Genomic DNA, 19757 nt, shown 5'->3' on the forward strand with positions numbered 1-19757 from the left:
CACAGTACAAAGTCCTTGAAGTGCACATGGGATAAGACAAGGGCAAAATTTATTCACTGGATTGAAACTGTTTGTCCATACAGGACAACGAGCTGTAAAAGGTACTTTGTCCTAGTTTGTTTCAAATAGTTTTTAATGGTGGGGGCAGGAGATGGCTTCAGGTTCTGCTCCAGCTTTCTGGCCTATTGGAAGATATTTTATCTTGCTTTTTGGTTGATGATTATATTGGGTTTATAGCAAAAGAGCAAAAGTTGACACCCCATTCTTTTTTTGGGATGTAGACTCATATTTTAAAATCCTGACCAGTCAAAATACTAAAGTTGCCCACCTGAATATTTCTTTAAAAGTTGGATGATCTGCATGTGAGAATACAAACAGCTCAATACGTTCCAACACAACTTTATTAAAGTTTTTTCCTGCCAGCCTCCAAATAACATTTCTGCAAGAAATCCAGATGAGCGTTGAGTGAACGCAGCAGGTAATAGAGTAGAGGGGTTAAAGTCCTTAATATCATGTAACCAGGATGAAAGCAGGTCATTTGTTGCGCGTAATGATTCTGCGCCACCCTTTTTTCTGCACTTTTCTGCACTCTCCCACTCAATTGTTGTGAATGTCTCCATTTAACTAAGCATTGAAGACTAAAACTTTCACATAGCATCTCCCCCTTCAACCCCCCCCCCTCCCCATCTGACAGCAAAAATCTCTCGCTGTGAAGGACTTGTGTGATGAAAGTTACTGTTAAGTTGTGTCCACGTGGGCAAACCAACAGCAAGTATCTATTTTATTACCAATTACCTTTTGTTCCCATGTACTTTTAAAATGTCAGAAATAACCTACTGAAAAACCTGTCATATTGTTTTAAGATTAAGAAGAGACTTCTTATTGAAGCTGGAGCAAGATAACATTTACTCCAAAAATGTATAAACCCTATTGATTGATGATCAACACATCCGGTCCAATCTGCATCCCTAAGACAAAACTAAGCTGCTCCAGTTCTGCTGCCCTCAGTTTGAATGTTTTAAACTAGGAAACATGTCATTCTTTGTCATCAGTATTTTATAAACCATCACCTTTTACTCCCATAAGCATAAAACGTTCATTTAGAAAACGTGACCTTGTCCATCCATTCCAATTTCTCTTTAATCAGAGCCCTTCAACCACCTCCTGCTCAGCTAAGCTCCAAGTCTTACAGGGTTAAAGGCTTAATGTCACTACCAAGCTGATTACTTTAAACTTTTAGAATTGCAAGGTGGCAATGAGGTTAGCTTCAACATGGTGAACATCAGTAGTGGAAATAAAATGATATTCACTGTTTAGCCTAATTGTGCACACATCTGTGGAAATGGAACCAAATAACATGCTCATCCCTGTTTCAGATGTTTAACTATATTTGGATTAAAACTTCCACAGTGTGGCATACTTTGAGCTTCTGTGATGTAAAACCTGAATGCCTTACAGTCTCTAAGAGAATAGATGATCTCTGTCTGAACAATGGCTGAAGCCCCTCAATCTGATGCAGTCCCCTCAGATCACATATTCCATGTGGATGTAATCTCTAAAGAGTGTCTCCATGTAACAAGCACATCTAGCAGAGAGATAGAGGAGAAGGTTCAGGCATTGAGGAGGGGGGGGGGGGTATGATGTTGTAATCACCTCTAATCAGAAATGAACACATTACTGTGAACTGTTCTCAAATTGCTCTATCAAGAAAACAGACATAATATTTCTCATTATTTTATTCAAAAACATTTATTCTAGTAAAATGAGCAGTGTGATAAATAATCAATCAATAATGTGAGCATAGCTGATAGCTTGCTTTAGCTTCATCTGACTGATCACAGCTGCATACTCGAGCATTACTTCTTTATGAATATTTTTTGTTTTCTGTTACGATAAATTCAGACTTTTTAGTGTACATTGCGAGTGCTCAGCTTCAGATAAAGATTCAACTGAATCTCAAACGAAAAAATGATTAACATGTGAAACCTTTCAAACATCACCATGCTGGCATTGTATGCTAACCTGTTAGCAACAGGATTTTAGAATAAAGCTCAGAACAGAAATGGTGATACTAACATGCCTTGTTTTTGGTGTTTTGATTGATCTTAGCCCAAACTTTTTGTTGGAGCTGATTAGTAAGCATGTTGTATGAAGATGACGATATCTAAAAAACATGTTAGAACTTAACTTGCTAGCATAGAGACCATAAGGAAGATAAGCTTAGCATTTAGCATCAAGAGCCAATGGGCCTAAGCTCAGCCTGACGGAGATGCTACTTCTGCAGGTGACTCTTAATGGATCAAAGAACTAAGCTGTTTTTCACTGTAACACTTCTGTAAGAGTGTTTTTTAAAGTTAGTGTGCCCGTAGACTTTGAAAGACATTTTGATTTAACGAGAAATGTTGACATTGTAATGAAACAGTTTCATGCTCCATAGGGTGATGTTGTTTTTGTATGAACCATATATGTGTGCTCACTGTCCACCAGCAGAACTACTAAGACCTTCCACCCTTTTTATTCCTGAGTTGGAGAAACCGTGCTGCAGAGCCTTACGCCATGTTTTCTTGTAGCCCGTAGAGTTGAAAGGAAACAAAGAGGAAGTGACAGGAAAGCACGGGCTGCTTTCTTAATTGTTACTGATTGTTTGGTCTACTTTCCCAGTGCGTGTCCGCCAATCAATCCAGTCATCTGTGTAAAGCCCGGACAAAGCCGGGAGCTGTGTCGCCATGGTGACGGATTGTTTGCATTCAGTGATGCCCCCCTCGCCATGTGGGCTCACACACACACACACACACACACACACACACACACACACACACACACACACACACACACACACACACACACACACACACACACACACACACACACACAGATACTGTGTTGTGCAGCATGCTCTTTTGTCTGTGCACCACTTGTTTCCGTTGACCCCCTCCTGAAGCCTTAGCCTCCTTGTTGCTTTAAAAATGGCTTCCTGATTGCGTCATGTTTTGTTGTTGGTCTGCTCAGTACAGCTCGTCACATGGTACCCCCAAGCTGCTCAAATTACATTGAAGAGTCTTTAGTGTGCTGTCATTTCTGAACCATTAGAACTGTGCAACATACTACTGTAACATTGTTGTTAATAATATTTGTTAATAATTGTGTATATACCTCGTACTATTTTATTTCTATTCTATTTTTTTCTTCATATTTTTAACTAATGTAAACATCTTTGATTTTTTTAACTTTTTGCTATTTGATTATTCTTTCCTGTTCTTTGTGAGCTGTTGTAACAATGGGGATCACTAAAGTTCTATCGTATCTTATCTTAAATCAGTAAACTTTAAATATACTTAGATATAGAAAGTGCAGTTAAGTGTACTATTCTGAGACCATTCATTAGCAATTACAGGTATCAACATATAGACTTTTTTGTACTTTGTGCAGAATTTGAAATGTATTTTGAAGTATTCAGAGGTATTCCCCCATAGTTTTTTCATTGATTTGTTATCTAATATTGATATAAATGTTAATTAGCAATTGTCCTAAAAGTAGAACTAATCCATTTGAAGTATAAACAACACTTATTAAAATGCACTGCATCAGAACAAAAGTATACTTCATAAAATAAATTAATAACAACTTAAAGCTGGGCTATAAAGTTGACTTTACAATGTCAACTACTAGTACTAATTATAGTTACATTTAGTGGCATTAAGAGATATTTTATCAAGGTTTAGCCCAAAAATAATTGTAGTTTCACAGCGACGTGTGTGCAGTTTTTGTTTGATTGCAGTTAATAAAAAGATGGTTGTGGTGTACGTTGTTGGCAGGGTCAGGGGTTCAAACCTAATGAGTTTGTTAAAGTCTAATTAAGTGATGGACTGAGAGAGCACAAGGCTTAGCAAACAGGAAATGGACTCTTTGGTTGGTAAATTGTGTTAGTTGGTGAGTAATTAAAATGGTGTCTTTGATCCTTCAGTGCTCATCTCAGGGAAATTAAAGGAGCTTTCATACTGTCTTATGAATTACCATCCATGTTTCAAGTAATGTCTGCTACTCCGAGTATCTCCCTAACTCTGCCTTCTTGTGGCATCCCGATAATGAAACTTGAGGGGAGGCAGACTGAAGTCATAACTAAGTTTAGCTCGACAGTTCAGAGCCCAGACGACACGGTATTCTTCATGTCTGAAAGCAAAGGTCTGTCTGGCAGCCGGTGTTTCAGGAACCTGTTTCTCCCCAGCTGGGTTCGTTGTCCTATGTTTCCTTATATCTAACTGGTATTATAGATTCTTCTCGACCGTCTTTTCTTGATGATTGAAGAAACATGCATGAAAGGCTTTGTAACCCTGGAAGTTCATTCAAACATAATGTGCCAATTTTGCTGTTTTTCAGTTTCTTGTCATATCGGCAAATAATTTTCTTCTTGGTTTGGTGCTTTGAGTTAAATGCTATGCAAGCATGCTAACATGACATCACCCAATAGTTTGGGGACTGCCATTTCAAGTTGATCATTTTGGTTGTCAACACTTTTGTTTTCTGGAGGAGTGACCATATTTGAAATGGTGCTCGACATGTTGCTCTGGTGTCAACTACTTCATCACAGGTAGTGAACCCTGAAGCAGTGGTTCTCAACTGGTGGGTCAGGTGGTCAATCGTGAACTCAAATCAGGTCTTTTTCCATACTATTGGACCTGTATTTGCAACGTAGGAGAGCTGCTAGTCAATAGAAATAATGCAGTTTTAAAGTACAGTATATCTACTTTAGCATCGATTTAAAACCCAGGAACAAAGAGCACTCTGTCCTCACAAGAGCAATGCTAAATGCTAATGTTTAAGCAGTTATAATTAGCATGTTCACCATTTTATTGTAGCTTGTTAATATGCTAACCTCTGCTAATTAGCCCTTGATAGAAAGGGCTGAGACTGTGGGGAATAACACCAGGTTAACTGTAAGTGTTATTTGGTCATACACCAAAGTAAGAGAAAACAGATGCTTGATCCACATGAAGCTGAATGTGTCTGTTACGTGGTGCTTTAGGAGAAATGGTTCAACTTTACTGTCCTGGACTTTCTTCCTGGTTTATACGTGGAGGATTTGGCACACAGTTGGAATGTTTGGCATTCAGTCGGTCTGTTTGTTTAACTGTGTCCATTAACCAATGGAAAAGGACATTCCAACATCTGCAGAAGCACCTTTCCCACAGGTCCTGAGGTTAATCCCTTTGGACACCAACATTTATCCCAAAGCTCTGATACTAAAAATTGAATAATATATTCAAAACCAAGCGTAACCAAAATAGAAATGCACAGATTTCAGCATGCTTTATACTCTCACCCTGTAGCCTGTATGATTCATTTATTCTCCCTCTGGTAGAGTGGGGATTAAACGTGACTGTTATTAAAGGTTGACCAGAGAGAAAGGGAAAAGTCTGAAATCAGATCAATAAAAGTAATGGCTGCAGAGAGAGAGAGAGCCATAGATTTTGGGGATTCAAGTGTTGGAAGTTATTAACAGGGAGAAGAAGAAAATGGAAATGTGCCGCAGTAGTCTCGCTGTTAGAGCTGCTGTGGAAAGCTTTTGATTAGTTTGGCATTAATGAGTCTGGAGCCAGTGTGGCAGAATGTTTCCAGGTCACAGCTTCCAAATTCACCGTACTTCTTCCTCAAAAGGAAAAGATTTTGAGTTCATTTAGGTGGTGATGAAAAGCTTCATCAAAAGGATCAAAGTGTAAGCCTGCTTGGATGAACATCTGTTTCTGCACAGCTGCCTGCTCGTACTCTGCTGCAGAGAAAAACACCTTCTCATGTGTTGTTGTGTGAGAAGGCCAGCGGGAGCATGCACTTCAAGGGATGAGCTTGATGGTATACAGTATATACAAGGCATGAAAACACATTGTTAGGTCAATTTATGGACTTATAGTTTCTAGATTTCAAGATTTCAAGATTTTAAGATTTCTTTATTGTCATTCAGACTATAGCAGACAGGTACACGGTAGACCGCTGCTTCTTCTTCCTGATCAAGACACTAAACAAATTGAAACATATAAATATGTACTGTACATCTATGCAAATGTAATAGATAAAATTAATAATTCAGGTAAATATAAAAGTATTGATGTAAAATCAGAGAGGGTTATGGTGCAGTAAAATAAGCACATGTATGAAAACACTGAACGATTATTTGAGACACACATCCATGATGCACATAGCTCCCACACATAACACACACAACCTGACCATTTATATCTCTACAATGTCACTTGGTATGGTCATGTTTGATATTTAAGCGAAGTGTGGAAAGTGAAACTATTGTGTATATGCAGGAGTGTTACTCTAAAGCTGAACGGTTGAACTCAAAATGGTCTGAGACCTCACAGAAGAAATCTTGGGCATATTGCAAAAATCTGAATTTATTACCATAAATATGAAAAAATATTGGATGTCAACAACAAGTGATTCTTTGTCACTCAGCTTCCTGTTGTATGGAGTCCTGTGTGTAATGCCATGTATCACATGAAGTCAGATAAACGTGCTCATTTAGAGGTGACAAATCTGATTTTTTGACTTAGTAGGTACAAGTTGCAAACTAAGGCATGTAAAGCAGGTATAAATAGATTTTTTTTTTATATTTGTTATTCTCTCCCACTTCATATTGTCATTGTATTATTTATTAGGTGCAAGCCTACAGAAATACTGTCCTTGAATTTTCTAACAGACAAATGTATTTAACATGTTTAGTTGTACCTTTCACAGATTTTAGAATAAGATGTTAATCATTTAAATATTTTAAAGAAAAGTGAATGAAAAACATGACTCAGTGCCTATAACCAATCACCTTCAGACAATCAGCTGCAGCACAAGCATGAATGTAGCTAGAATTAAACAGCAGAATAAACCTTCCACACCAGAGGACTCAACAAACCCACAGACAAAAAACACTTTGTTCATTTTCTCTCCTGTGTTGTCACAGGATGCACATGGCATGACATCCAACATCAATTAAGTAACATTAGCTCAATGCAGTTAGATTTTGACTCTTCATTCAATGGAACAGAATAAGTGACATTTTGAAATAGCTACAAGGACTGGACAACAGTCCAAAGGCAAGAGCAAAGCTTGTCCTGAGAACATGGCTTATACCAGACTATGCCAAGAAAAACATGATAATTAATCTCACAAAAAATGTGATGACTTATTTATTTTCTTAAAGGTGAGGTTGCTCTTTATTGTCACGTAGTTCTGCAGTGGGAGGTGGTACATGGAAGGAAACGTTTGGTAACCTAAGTGGGCCACATCCTGTCTGTATTTAACGTCAGAAACTCTGAGGATCAAAATCATCTTTTAGTTAAATATACCTGTTAGTCTGACATGTCAGACAGTCCTTATGTGACACCCTGCCCCACCAGTCTGCTGCTGTTTTTCATTAAAAGCTAATGAATGAGGCCAAATTCTTCTTCTGTTTTGAAATACAGTATTGATTCTCATAGCTTATTTCTTTTCTCTCTTACCTCTAATGTACAAACATTAGTAAATCAAAGTCTCCTGTTATGGCGTTCTGTTTTCAGCTTGAATGAAGTGAAATGAATTTGCCGTAGCTGCTGGATGAGAACTTTACGATCATTGTAACACAAAGGAGGGAATGACTTCAGCAGGACTTTTCACACATATCTGCCCAAGTGTGTGTGTCAGGTCTGCATGTGTGTGTGAGAAGCAGAAATGGAGAGATGAAGTTTACAAGCTTGTGTAAACTGGCTCTTCCTCCTGAATAAAACCTCAGAGTGTGATTTCAGTATCAGCTGTCATTGAATAAATGTTCTATTACAACATTTCAGATGCAGCTGTGAAGGTTATATCATCCGATTAGATGTTGTTTGTTGTGAAACCATTAGACCTCAAACTATTTGCATTCTATTGCAGTTTATATACATATGTATATGTATGTATACATGTATGTATATATTGAAGCAGTACCTTTATACTCTGTGTGGGCTACATCTGCTGTTTCTTCCACAATTAAAGGCTGTGTTCATAATTTTCTCAGACTATTTGCACTCTGTTTATTGGATCCACACATCTACTATTCTTTTTCTTCAGCTTCTTTGCTTTGTTTCTCCATCTGTCACCTGTTACACCTTCACTCCCTTCATTTTCTTTTACTGTGCCTCCTTTCTTTCCTATTGGGCTAAGCTGTATTCATGGGTGAAGTCTCATTTATTAGGCTGTAACAGGGTTCAGAATGCAGTATCTGTCTGCAGTTACAAATCATCCTCCCTCTGAGGGAAGTCTCACCAGATGCCCTGAGTGCAGAGATGTGATGCAGTCTCAATAGGAGTGGCCTCTAAGGAGACCGGTTGTTAAATAGCAGGAGGGTTTGGGGGTCCCATCCCAGCTGTGATGAAGATGGAAGGTGCCTAAATTGTTAAACGAAGCCTCGAGCGATATGGAAGTCAGGGATCAGAGCCGAGCTGATGGCCCAGTCAGGGAAGAAGGAGGGCTGCCGCACAGTGGGGCTGCAAAGCTCTGAGCATTAGGCAGCAGCTCCCTCACTGCTCTGCTGCACCGGCCTGCTGTCGTGGCCTTGCCAGGTTCCTAATGACTGATTCGCTGCCGAGGTGCTTGTGTCAGCACTTTCAAATGGCTTTCGTTCTGCGTGCATGCGGCCACTGAAAGCTTTCCTGCACCGACACCGGCAAATGAAAAATATATTGGAGGAGGCCGGTTAGACGGTCACAATCACTGCACCACAAGTGTGTTCTCACTGTCATTTATCAGCAGCTCTACAGGAAACTACTTCAAAGAACAAGTGTTGTGTGTTGTAGTGGTGTGTTTACAGAACGCTGCTTTCACGCTGAACAATCATCAGGTATAGGTCTTTCCTGCATGTAATAATGAGAAGTTTTACTCCTGGATATCAAGTATTTCTGGATTTTCTTTTTTGGGGGTTGAGTAACCCCTTTCACATTAAACAATGAACTTCATCCATTTGTTTGAATTTTTTATCTGCTGCTTTAATATTTTTGATAAACAAGTGTTTATCTGCAACCATAGACTGTGGACTGCATAAATAACGGACATAGTCTTTAGTCATTGTGACGACACCCATTGGCATTTCATTTGCATATTGAAACCCTGATTTCAGCATTTTGTTTTGTTTGGCTTTAGCAGCCAAGTGGACACTTGAGGCACTGCAGTTCTTTGCACTCCCAAATTGGCTTCATTTTCCAACACTGAAGGTTGATATTTGTCTGTTTTTCCTCTTCAGGATGGACAGTTAAACATTACTGGTAACCCTGTATGGTGTGGAGGAATGAGGGCCTCTGGATGAAGGCCATGGAGCTGAAAGTGTGGGTGGATGGAGTCCAGCGCATCGTGTGCGGGGTCACAGAGTTCACCACATGCCAGGAGGTGGTCATTGCTTTGGCTCAAGCCATTGGTAAGCTCAAAACTACTTTTGACTATATAAGTTATACTATGCTTACCTTTTGTTTTTGCAGGTGGACAAAATCTAAGAGGAGGAATTTAAATACATATACATATTTTTTTTTAAATCAAATAACTTACACAACCTAAAGGAGCAGATTGAACTTCTTTGCAGAGAAAACTTAAAGTGGTGTATTACTAATCCCTTTGGGCATTATCTGTAATGTGGGTTGTGTCCAATACTGGCCAGGCAGGATGTCAGACACACTGGAGATGATAAATTGCAGCAAAATGAAAAGTGACTTGAGGGCACAAAGAGATTTTCACCATAAATGGGCTGAACAGACCAAGATGAGTCATGCTGCAGACTTTGGTTTTATTGACACACTGTGCAGGGAAGTTAGTTGGCACTTTGTCTTAGTTTGTCATTGCATGGATTGTTTTGGACATCTAGCTTTGTGAATTCATAAGAACATGTGCTTTTACTTGAAATCTATGTGCTGTTTTTTTTTTTTTAATGGACTGATATTTTACAAGGACTTCTCACCAACCTCAATAGATTAATAGTTACAACATGCGTGGCTTTCACAGTGTCAGTGTAGCAGGAGTTATGGCTTTCACCGTCCTTTGTGCTCTATGTGCCTTTTGTCCAGATCAGGCCACTTTGATGTGAATGGCTTCTTTTACAAGGACCCAAAGTGTGTAGGAAGAGGAGAACTTTTAGAGCACATTTCTAGTCTTCCCACTCTTCATTGTTTACACTACAGACCATTCAGACATGAGGATACAGTTGAAGGTGACAACCTGCTCTGGTACTGGATCTTTGAATCAGGATGGATGAGGAAAGAAACACAAGACATTTTTGGTAGTAGTTTTCCCAACACAATCACTTGTCTATTGAGTTTAATTTTCCCACTGGGATTTTCTTTCACAATACATGCCAGTAAAACTATTTGGAACTCCTAGCACAAGCGTGGTCGAGTGGTAAAAGAATTCATTGAAACTGTCTGTTGCTTCCTTTCATTATTGCTTTTCACTCTGATCTTAATTGATTCAGACTGTACCTGGCATATTAATGCTCCAAGTTTCTTCACCGGCTGTATCCGGATGTTGACAGCAAAACAAAGAAAGTGAATTGTTTTGTTTTTTTGTTGGGTTGTCTTTGGGGCCTAGAAAAGACCCTTGAGGAATACCTCAGGATCCAGCAGACCTCCCAGGAAGAGAGCAGCAGCAAAGTTCTGATGAACAAGCACGAGCTGAACAATCAAAGGTTATCATACCTGATAAATTTAGGGATTTTCTTTTGGGCACATTGTAAAGTTGACTTTACTACTAGTCAAAATGTTTAAAAAAAAAACTCTGAACAATAAATAAATGACCATAATGATTGTGAACAATTTAAATAGGTCTCTGTTTAGTTGTGACTGTGTGTTGAAGAGGATAAACTGCTGCATGTAAAGTTTATAATATGATATTAGACTATCAGTCGTAGTCCACTTCAGAAAGTGCGATATAAAAGACAGGCCAGAGGTTTTGGATGGTTAATACTTAACATTATCCTCCAAAGTGCTCTGACAAACACGCCGGAAAAGAAGTTGGCACGGTAAGATAGTGTACAGGAAGAAATATGGAATGGAACATCATGTTCTTTAGTTGTGAAGGAACAACATTAAAGCCAAACAAAGTAAGGTCTTTGTCTGATCATAAAATAGAAAAGAAATAGAACAACTCCATAGGTGTGTTGATTAAAATGTTGCTGAAACTAATTGATGCATGAAGTTATATAGTCTGTTTTAAACTAAGCTCTACGACGAAATGTGAAATAAACCAGCCTGTCTTTTCCCGCGCTGGTAGAGAAAACACAATCTGAAATCTCTATACAGTAATTAAGCTCCACACCGATGTGTTATTTTATCCTAGGACGAACTGGTAGGTACACCTTGATCGAAAAATGGCGCGAAACAGAACGTCACCTGGCCCCGCATGAGAACCCTGTGGTATCCCTCAACAAGTGGGGTCAGTATGCCAGCGATGTCCAGCTCATCCTTCAACGGACCGGCCCCTCTGTCAGCGAGCGGCCGACGTCTGACGGGCAGTCTCGCGTCCCAGAGCGGAGCTTCTACCGGCAGAGCCTGCCTCCTTTGGCCAAGCTCCGCCCATCAGGGACAGACCGCTCGCTCAAAAGAAGGGAACCCAAGCGCAAGTCTCTGACCTTTACTGGAGGGGCAAAGGGTCTGAGGGACATATTTGGGAAAGTCAGAGATGCTGAAGGTATACTTTTAGTTTTTTTCCCAGTATATTTAAAGGCTTTTTATGTGATTTTTTTGATCCAGCAGATGTCGCCCTTGAGCACCAGCATGAAACCAAAACAACTCGTGCTGCATTGTTGTGTTAGCATGCTAATGCTAGCGATCTTTATTATGCTCGTATCTTCACACTGCATGTAAATTTACCTGAAATGAGCGTGATCTAGAAACACAGTTAAGCAGTGAGTACAGTATGTTATTCTTCTTTTCTCTAGTCCCTCAATTAAACAACTTTTATACACGAGGGGAGGAGTCAGCCGGCCGTCCTGACGATGTAAACAAACTGAAGATAGGACTCTGAAAACTCTGAAAGCATCACAGACAGTGGGACTCGGGTGTTACACTCATTGTAGACAGTCATGAATCACAGAGTTATTTTCAGAGGATATACTTGATTTATATTACATTTAAGTGTGAAAAATCACATATTAAGCCTTTAAGGGTACTATTGTTAGTGATTGTTTCAGTTCTTTTAGAACTGAAACAACTCCCTCCCTTCTTTTCTGCTTCTAATTGTCATCATCCATCCAGCCAAACAGAGCCAGCAGCGTGGTGTGAGTCTCAATCTGAACAGGGTTGGAGGTGTTGGAGTAGCGTCCGTACCTGGGAGTCCATCCAGAGAGCTGAGCCGGTTGGTGCAGCTGCAGAGAGACAAACTTCAGGCCCTGGAGAGTCGTCTGCTGGGCTGCAAGGCAGAGCTGCGAGACTGGGAGGAGGCCACCGGCGAGTCCAATGAAGTCAGTGAAACTACAGCTGCCAGCACTGTTACTTAACCGTGTGCAGAAAAGCCATTTACAGCCCAGCGTCATCTTTTCCACTTTACAGTGTTCTCTGATATTTATTATATTGTGTTTGGGCAGGAAGGTTTCCAGGTTTGATCATTTTTCTCTTACTAGGAGGCACATTTAGAAGAGGAGCTGCTGCTTTTAGAACAGCAGGTGAGGAGGAACGATGCAGAGATGGAGGAGGAGGAATTCTGGCAGAACGAGCTGCAGATCGAGCAGGAGAGCGAGCGACAACTCCGGCAACAGCTCGCCGAGCTGCAGGGCGGCGTGCGCGACTGTGAGGCCAAGCTCTCAGAGTACTTAACACGCATACAGGTGAGCAAGAAACCATAAAGAAGACAACTGGATCCACTGAATTCTTTCTTCTATAAACTCACCATGTCTCTTAAACAAACCCTTACCAGTTCTTCCATTTGATTCTAATGTGACGTCCATGCAGAGTATGGAGGCAGGTCTCCAACAGGAGCAGCAGCTGCAGGAGGCGGAGCTTAACCAGAAGGTCAATGAGGAGGAGGTACAACACACACACACACACACACACACACACACACACACATGGGGTAGCGTTCAAACAGAACAGGAAATAGCACAATTGCTTTTCATCCAACCTGTTCAAACACTATAAATCATATCCAATAGATATCGTTTTCAACAAAGAGGTCATAGGAGATAGGTGGGCTTCAACACGACCAAACTCAAGAATTCTGAAATGTGAGGTTCAAAACAAGTCATGAAACAGCACAGTCTTCTCAACACATTCAAACATGAACAAGTCCTTCTACATCTTTTCTATGAGGATGAATGACTCCTGCCCATCTCTTCTGAGAAGTGTTTTTTTCTCTCTGTCACTCTGCCTCTGGTTTACAGGTGCAATCACAGCTGGAGAAAATGAGCACAGAGCTGGAAAAGCAGAGCCAACACACAGCCCGGCTGGAGAGCAGCTGCAAGGCGTTGGAACGCTCACTTGGCCAGTCCAGCCAGAGATTACAGGTCAGCTTAGGTCCTACTCTTTAACACTGTTATCTAAAGCACTTTTGGTAGTTTGTGCTCAGGTGTTTGTTGTAGTTTGTGATGCTGGAGGTAGTTATTGGAATTTAATTTAAGGATATGTTTAAAAGAATACTCATTAAAAAGTTGATGCTTCTTGATGCCCCAGTCCTCTGCACACGGGTGGAACCATAGAAATCTAAACTCATTAAGCTGTGGGCAGTGAAGCACAGTTGAATCTCTGGCTTGTAGGGATGCACGATGGTTACTTGGCTACATGAATCCTAGTTCAGAAAAGTGCTCTCTGTACAAGCAGGGTCCAGCAGGGTGTGGATAGCATGAAGTAATTAGATGGGGAAGAGAGGGAGGGTATTACAGCATTCTTCGCCTGATTAGAGAGGGGCCTGAATAAGTACACAATCCCTCGCCTGTGGTTGCGTAACCATCTGGGAGCTAATGCTACTTTTAAGCTGTCTCCTTCTGGTTATGACTTTTGGAGAAACCCTGAGCAGAGTATGATCTATTATTGTTTTTTTATACATGTTAAATACAGCAGCTTATAATGCAACAATATAAAAGTAGGAAGAATGATGCTTGTTTTGCACCGGGGTTGAATAACCAGTGTGTTCAAGCCCTTTTTCTGCAGCCACTATCTCCACGTTTCATAATGCACATTGAGTGTGTTATTGACCTCTTTAGTTGTCATTGTTTTTTTTTCCCATCACAGGAAAAAGAGCAGGAGCTGGAGCAGCTGACAAAAGAGCTCCGACAGGTCAACCTGCAGCAGTTCATTCAGCAGACTGGTACCAAGGTCACCGTGTTGCCTGCTCTGCCTGCAGGAAAAAACAACAAAGGCACATATACACTCTCATATAACAGATACTCTATTACTCTCCAGATCACCATGTTTAAATATGAAAAAAGTTCAATTTCATGGCTAAACACATTCAAACTAAGATGCTTTGATAACAAACGTTGTTTTCACATTGTTGTGTACACAGTGCCACCCTGTGGTCATCCTGAGAATGACATGTTTGATGACATATTTGCTGTGCTCCAGAAGCTTAAGTCTCTAACCCCATTACATGGACCAAATCTGTGGCAGCTCTAAAAACGCTGCAAGACTTTAACAGTGACTCAGAAGAAAATCCTTTTTCTCATTCTCAAAAGATTTAACCTCCAGCTGAAATATGTACAATAAGCTGAGAAGTAGATAGATCCCAGATGGAAAGAGTAGTTCAAAGGTCAAACTGTAAAATCAAAGTGTGTGCCTTGTCCTTGACTGCTTCTATTGTTTTGCTACAGAAGTGGAGTCTGGTTCTCTGAAGCGACTTGGCTCTTCTCGGCTCTTGCCCAGCGACCTCCGCACTCTTCAAAGCACTGTGTCCTCCAGCCTCAACCCCGAGGGCATCTATGTTTGACCCTTAAAAAGACTGTGTTCAGCCTGCAGCTTGATTGGATGTTACCAGGACCTCAAACTTAACTTCACAAACTGCTGAAAAAAAAAGTGAGGACGATGTTAAAACATCTTAAGAAGGATGAAGACAGTTCTGAGAGAAAGAGTTTCATATGTTTTGCTTCTTTTTCCATCTTTGATGTCAGTATTCATTAGCTGTTAAAATCACTCTCAAGTCTACAAAAGCTCAATTTTAACAGTTCAAAACAAATACCAGCTAGCAGAAGTATTGTTGTCAAACAGTGAAGATTCACTTGATTTTGATGTTAGTTAATCTTCATTTCATTTATTAAAGGTCACATTTGATGCATATTATGCATGTTTTTCTAACAGGAATATGTGTCCCTAGCCTGTCCACAAACCCCGCTAATTATGAGAAAAGTATTTTACCTGCTCCACCTTTAAGAAAATGTCTGCTCAAACAGGCCGTTTGGAGATTTTCCCTTTGTGACATCACCCCAGGTGGGTGACTCTCCGACAGTCTGCCTTCTCACTGTAAACAATAGGGCATGGTGCAAGAAAGTCAAGGCCATCTCCTTCCAGAGAGGGGGCGTGGTCAGACACAGCTCATTTACATATTTAAAGGTACAGACACAGAAACGGCCTGTTCGGAGCAGGGCTGAAATAGAGGGGTTTATAGACATGATCAAATACAGGATCAGAGTGGATCAAGAAAGTAGAACAAGAAACTTCACACACATGTTTTGAGGAGCTCTGAGACTTATTTACACTGGTTGATAAAGAGTATAGTGTGTGACTTTTAAAATATGAGAAGAAGAAGAAGATATACTTTATTGATCCCGTGAGGGGGAATTCAATTTTACACTCTGTTGTTGAACATGCTACACACACATATAAGCTGACATACACACACATGCACAAACAGGATCCTCTGGACATGCACTAATGGAGAGATGTCAGAGTGACGGAGCTGCCCACAGGGGGCGCTCTTGAGCTGGTGGGCACTTCGGCAGTGCTCAGGAAGTGAGTGATAAAGACATTTGTAAACATACTCCACTGCACGAGCATGTACAAACACCTGTGCTACTAGCACAGCCATATCTGATGCCTTACTCTGCTGTTGTCTAAACCAGGTGTCATGAAGTCTAAGGTTAAGAAAGAACTCAAGGGAGATCATGAACTATGCGCAAATATATCATTGATGAAATACTTCCAAGCACCACTTCAGGTGATTCATTGTCATGGTAACTGATGTCAGCATTACTGAACACTTTCTCTTTTTTACGCAACCTTGATTATTTGTATAATTTTTTTTTTGGTGATAAATTAGCTTTTTGTGTTCGATGAAAAGGGGAATAAGCAAAATGAAGAGAAGATAGGAGAAACTTCAACTATTTACTATTCGACGTTTTATGGGTGAAAAATCTTGATTTGTTTTTGTATAAGAGACATTTATATCTTCTTTTTCTCAGTTGAACATTTTCACAAACTTTTGATTTGTTAACAGTGACCTGCTTTTCCCCATTCTGACCACCAGGTGGCAACAATCATATACTATTCAGAAAGTTCACTTTGGGAAAGTTGCTCCTGGCATGATGTCATCTGTCTTCATGACTGTATTTGACTGTGCACATTATTTGATGACAAAACCTCAGAAAAAGAGATGTCATTGTTTAATCTGAGGTATCTAACATATTTTATTCATTAAGCAGGGACTCCAACCCCACACATCCTCTTTTTTTCTAATATTATAACAAACTAAAAATGTCTCACATGAACCAAAGCTAGTGTTAAAACAAAACTAGTTAGATGAATGTACTTCTTTTTATATGTATGCAGTGTATCACCTTTATTCAAATAGTAGTTACACATGTTGAGATGGAGACACAGGATAAAACAGAAAACTGAATGTTTCACAAACGTGACAAAATAAGTCAGCAGCCAGTCTCCGAAAATATTTCCTGATCAAATGAAGACTCTTACAACAGAGAGACCAGAACACAACATATTTGGATATTTCATGATTTGATCTGTTCTGGGTTGTGATTCATAATTATGATCACAGCTCTCAGGACATTTTTCCTTCAAATACAACCAACATGCTTTTTTAGCTGTGAATCATTTCTGAGTCTGTGGCTGTATATCAAACATGTAGAAAAGATTGCCCCCCCCCCCCCCCCCCCCCCTCCCCCCTCTTTTTTTAGGCATTACCGTGCTTTGGGCTGTGAAAATTACACTGGAATTAAAATTCAATTCCATTTGGAAAATTGGAGATTCACAATTTTCTTCTTTGACAACAGAAAACTTTAGTTAACACCTGAGAACAGACTGAGAGTGTTTAAAGAAACACCATACTTTTACTCATTAGCTGTTTTAGGTTATCCATTTCATTTTCTGTATTATCCTTTTTGCTTCCTTTCAAAGGGAAATGATGCATTCACCAAGCTAGAATAAAATAGTTACAAGTAGCCCAACCTTTACCAGTTACAACATTAAAAACATACTAACATCATTTTAATCATATGATATCTTTCTGGAAGGGGCTTTTCCATCTCGACGGTACCTGATTATATTTACTCACTGATGTGTGTCCATTATTTGTTTAGCATGACTTTTTATTTATCATGTGTATTTCTGCATCTACTCTACTTTTCAACAAATTCACTACTCTTTTCCCCCCCCCCAAAACCTAGTTTACAACCACAAGCTTTTAAATGATTAATTGCTGCAAGCTGAATTTCCTATTGGCCCGTGTTTGAGCCAATAGGAAGCAGCTTGTGTTTGCACTGTGAGTGCACGTTAAAGTGTGAGGGATCTTTCTTTGTCGTTTACTCTGCAGTGCAAAGACAACCAGAGGAAAACTCCCCCCACACTACGATCGTCATGACAACACCTTCAGTTTCAACGTCTGTTCATACTTCCATTTCAATAATGGCATGCCTTACTGTTATCAGTAACCAGAAATGTAAATAAGGTCTACATATCACTCTATCAAAGTAGATTGGAGTGTGAAATATGCAGAGTGCCAGAGAGGGGAGATTTTAATGGTATCTCAGTGTGCATGCAATAATGTGTGATTGGTCTTATTCCACCAGTTCTTCTGTGATTAATTGTGTTTTTGGTTTGTTGTGTCCCCTTTTGCCTTGTTGACATTTACACTGATGGAGATTAAGCTTTGGTAAAGAGCAGGCCAACAGGTCAGTGCATAATAGCAACATTTTAACAAACCAGCACATGGTTTTCAAACCTTTTTTATTCAAGTCTGGAAAAGACAATATACATACATGGATGTAAGACAAATCTACATTTCTTTGAAACATGGCAGAAGTTTCCGGAAATTTCTGGCTGTATCTATTTTTTTTTTTACTCTTGTCTTTGAGACATTGCCATTGTGTTTCTGTTGTGCCATCAATGATGTTTTTTTTTATATATATAATAATGCAACAATGCAGCCATTGTGAAAAGAGCCATGAAGTGGTTTTGAAAGTCATTTTAGAAACGTGTGGCTCAGGGATGTTTCAAAATGGAACATTGTCTAAGAAAGAATAGGCAGAAAGTAAAAATGCTTTTTATGATGTCTGAAGCCATTTGACAAGTTAAATCAAATTACCTCTCATGGGAACTTGAGTTTAACATGTAGCATTGGCTCTAAAACAATAAAAAATATTATGGAATGAGGATTTGGCTAAGAGAGGATTGTGACTTTTCTTTGAAAAAGAAAGTGTTTCTGGTGGCTCATGGTACATGTAGTAATACACGTTCTCTCTTGTATAAAGATACATGTACAGTAAGCTACAAGAGTGAAGAAGACATGGCAACTCATCAAATGTGTTTACATGAGCATTTCACTTTAAACATCCTGCGGGCTAATATCACCGGCTTACATGAACTCAACAATCACACAAGAGAAATGATTGTGTATGTGATTTTGTATTGTTTTGTAATGTACCTAGCCTACTTTATTTTTAGCTCTCAGAATGTTACCAATTTATTCTTTGGGTCAGCAACAATGAAGACAGGAACATCCAATTCAAGAACAATGTAAAATAATAAATGAATAAAATATATTTAAAGCAATTTCATTTTGGGTTTATTTTGGCTGTGGTAAGTGCATGTGTGATATTTTCTAATTGAAAACTCTATTCATTGTTGTGTTTGAGAGGTAAATGTTATTTTGTATTTAATTAAACCCAGTCACAGATTGGCAAGCTAGTTAGTGCATATAGGCTACTAGTAATCAAACAATGACTCCAAAATATAGCTGTTAAAATCAAATGTGATTTAATACGTTTTTTAATTCAAGTCACCCTAAATCATTTGAGACACATTTTCAAATGATGAACACATTCTCCTGTGATGCCCGAAAAGTAACGAGAGAGACGGGGTGCCAACATGGTTTACTGTGCTTCCAACTAGCCAGAAACGTCTTTGGGTTGTATTTGCATTTAATATATCACTATTATCATTGAGGAGGATCAATTATGGACGGCAAGGAATATTGATTTGTAATGCTTCAGAGAGGTATTTAGTAACTTGTAGTAACTGTGGGACACTCCCACATCATGTGTAGGAAAGTGCCAATTACATTCAAAGAGCAAAATTAGCAGTTTGGTTAGGTTGTTCATTTCATTTGATAACGTTTTTTGGGGGTGTTTAGTAAGTTCTATTTGCAAAATTGAAATGTATCAGCTTTCAGGGTTTCCAGATGCCATACTAATATTTCTGTAATACTTTAGTCCAGTTGATATGTGTTGTTAATAAGATCTTTATATATTGTAGAAACTTTTCCTTTGGGAATACCTAATCATGTTTTGATGAAAATAAATAAGGGGTGACTGGGTGGTTGATACCATGGAA

At 39.4% G+C, this 19757-nt stretch overlaps 1 protein-coding gene across 2 annotated transcripts; it reads left to right on the top strand.

The window, feature by feature from the left end:
- Positions 1 to 9147: 9147 nt before the first annotated feature.
- Positions 9148 to 18977, top strand: rassf8b (Ras association domain family member 8b). Of its 2 annotated transcripts, XM_061029744.1 has the most exons (8): positions 9158 to 9418; positions 11326 to 11676; positions 12243 to 12448; positions 12608 to 12811; positions 12936 to 13010; positions 13364 to 13486; positions 14211 to 14337; positions 14789 to 18977. In XM_061029744.1, the coding sequence occupies exons 1-8, from the start codon at positions 9280 to 9282 to the stop codon at positions 14902 to 14904; spliced, it is 1341 nt and encodes a 446-aa protein (XP_060885727.1). In that variant the 5' UTR covers positions 9158 to 9279; the 3' UTR covers positions 14905 to 18977. The 2 variants fall into 2 exon arrangements, with proteins under 2 accessions (XP_060885726.1, XP_060885727.1); XM_061029743.1 differs by having other exon boundaries at positions 9148 to 9418; positions 14211 to 18977.
- Positions 18978 to 19757: the final 780 nt, after the last annotated feature.

The sequence above is a fragment of the Labrus mixtus genome, chromosome 22 (genome assembly GCF_963584025.1).
Source record: "Labrus mixtus chromosome 22, fLabMix1.1, whole genome shotgun sequence".
Classification (NCBI taxonomy): Eukaryota; Metazoa; Chordata; class Actinopteri; order Labriformes; family Labridae; genus Labrus; species Labrus mixtus.

Excerpts from the sequence above, each read along its gene's own strand:
- rassf8b (XM_061029743.1), top strand. The coding sequence starts at position 9,280 with ATGGTGTGGAGGAATGAGGGCCTCTGGATGAAGGCCATGGAGCTGAAA. Across the intron at positions 12,812-12,935 it reads AGTACTTAACACGCATACAG|AGTATGGAGGCAGGTCTCCA; the intron begins GTGAGCAAGAAA and ends ACGTCCATGCAG. Across the intron at positions 13,011-13,363 it reads AGAAGGTCAATGAGGAGGAG|GTGCAATCACAGCTGGAGAA; the intron begins GTACAACACACA and ends TCTGGTTTACAG.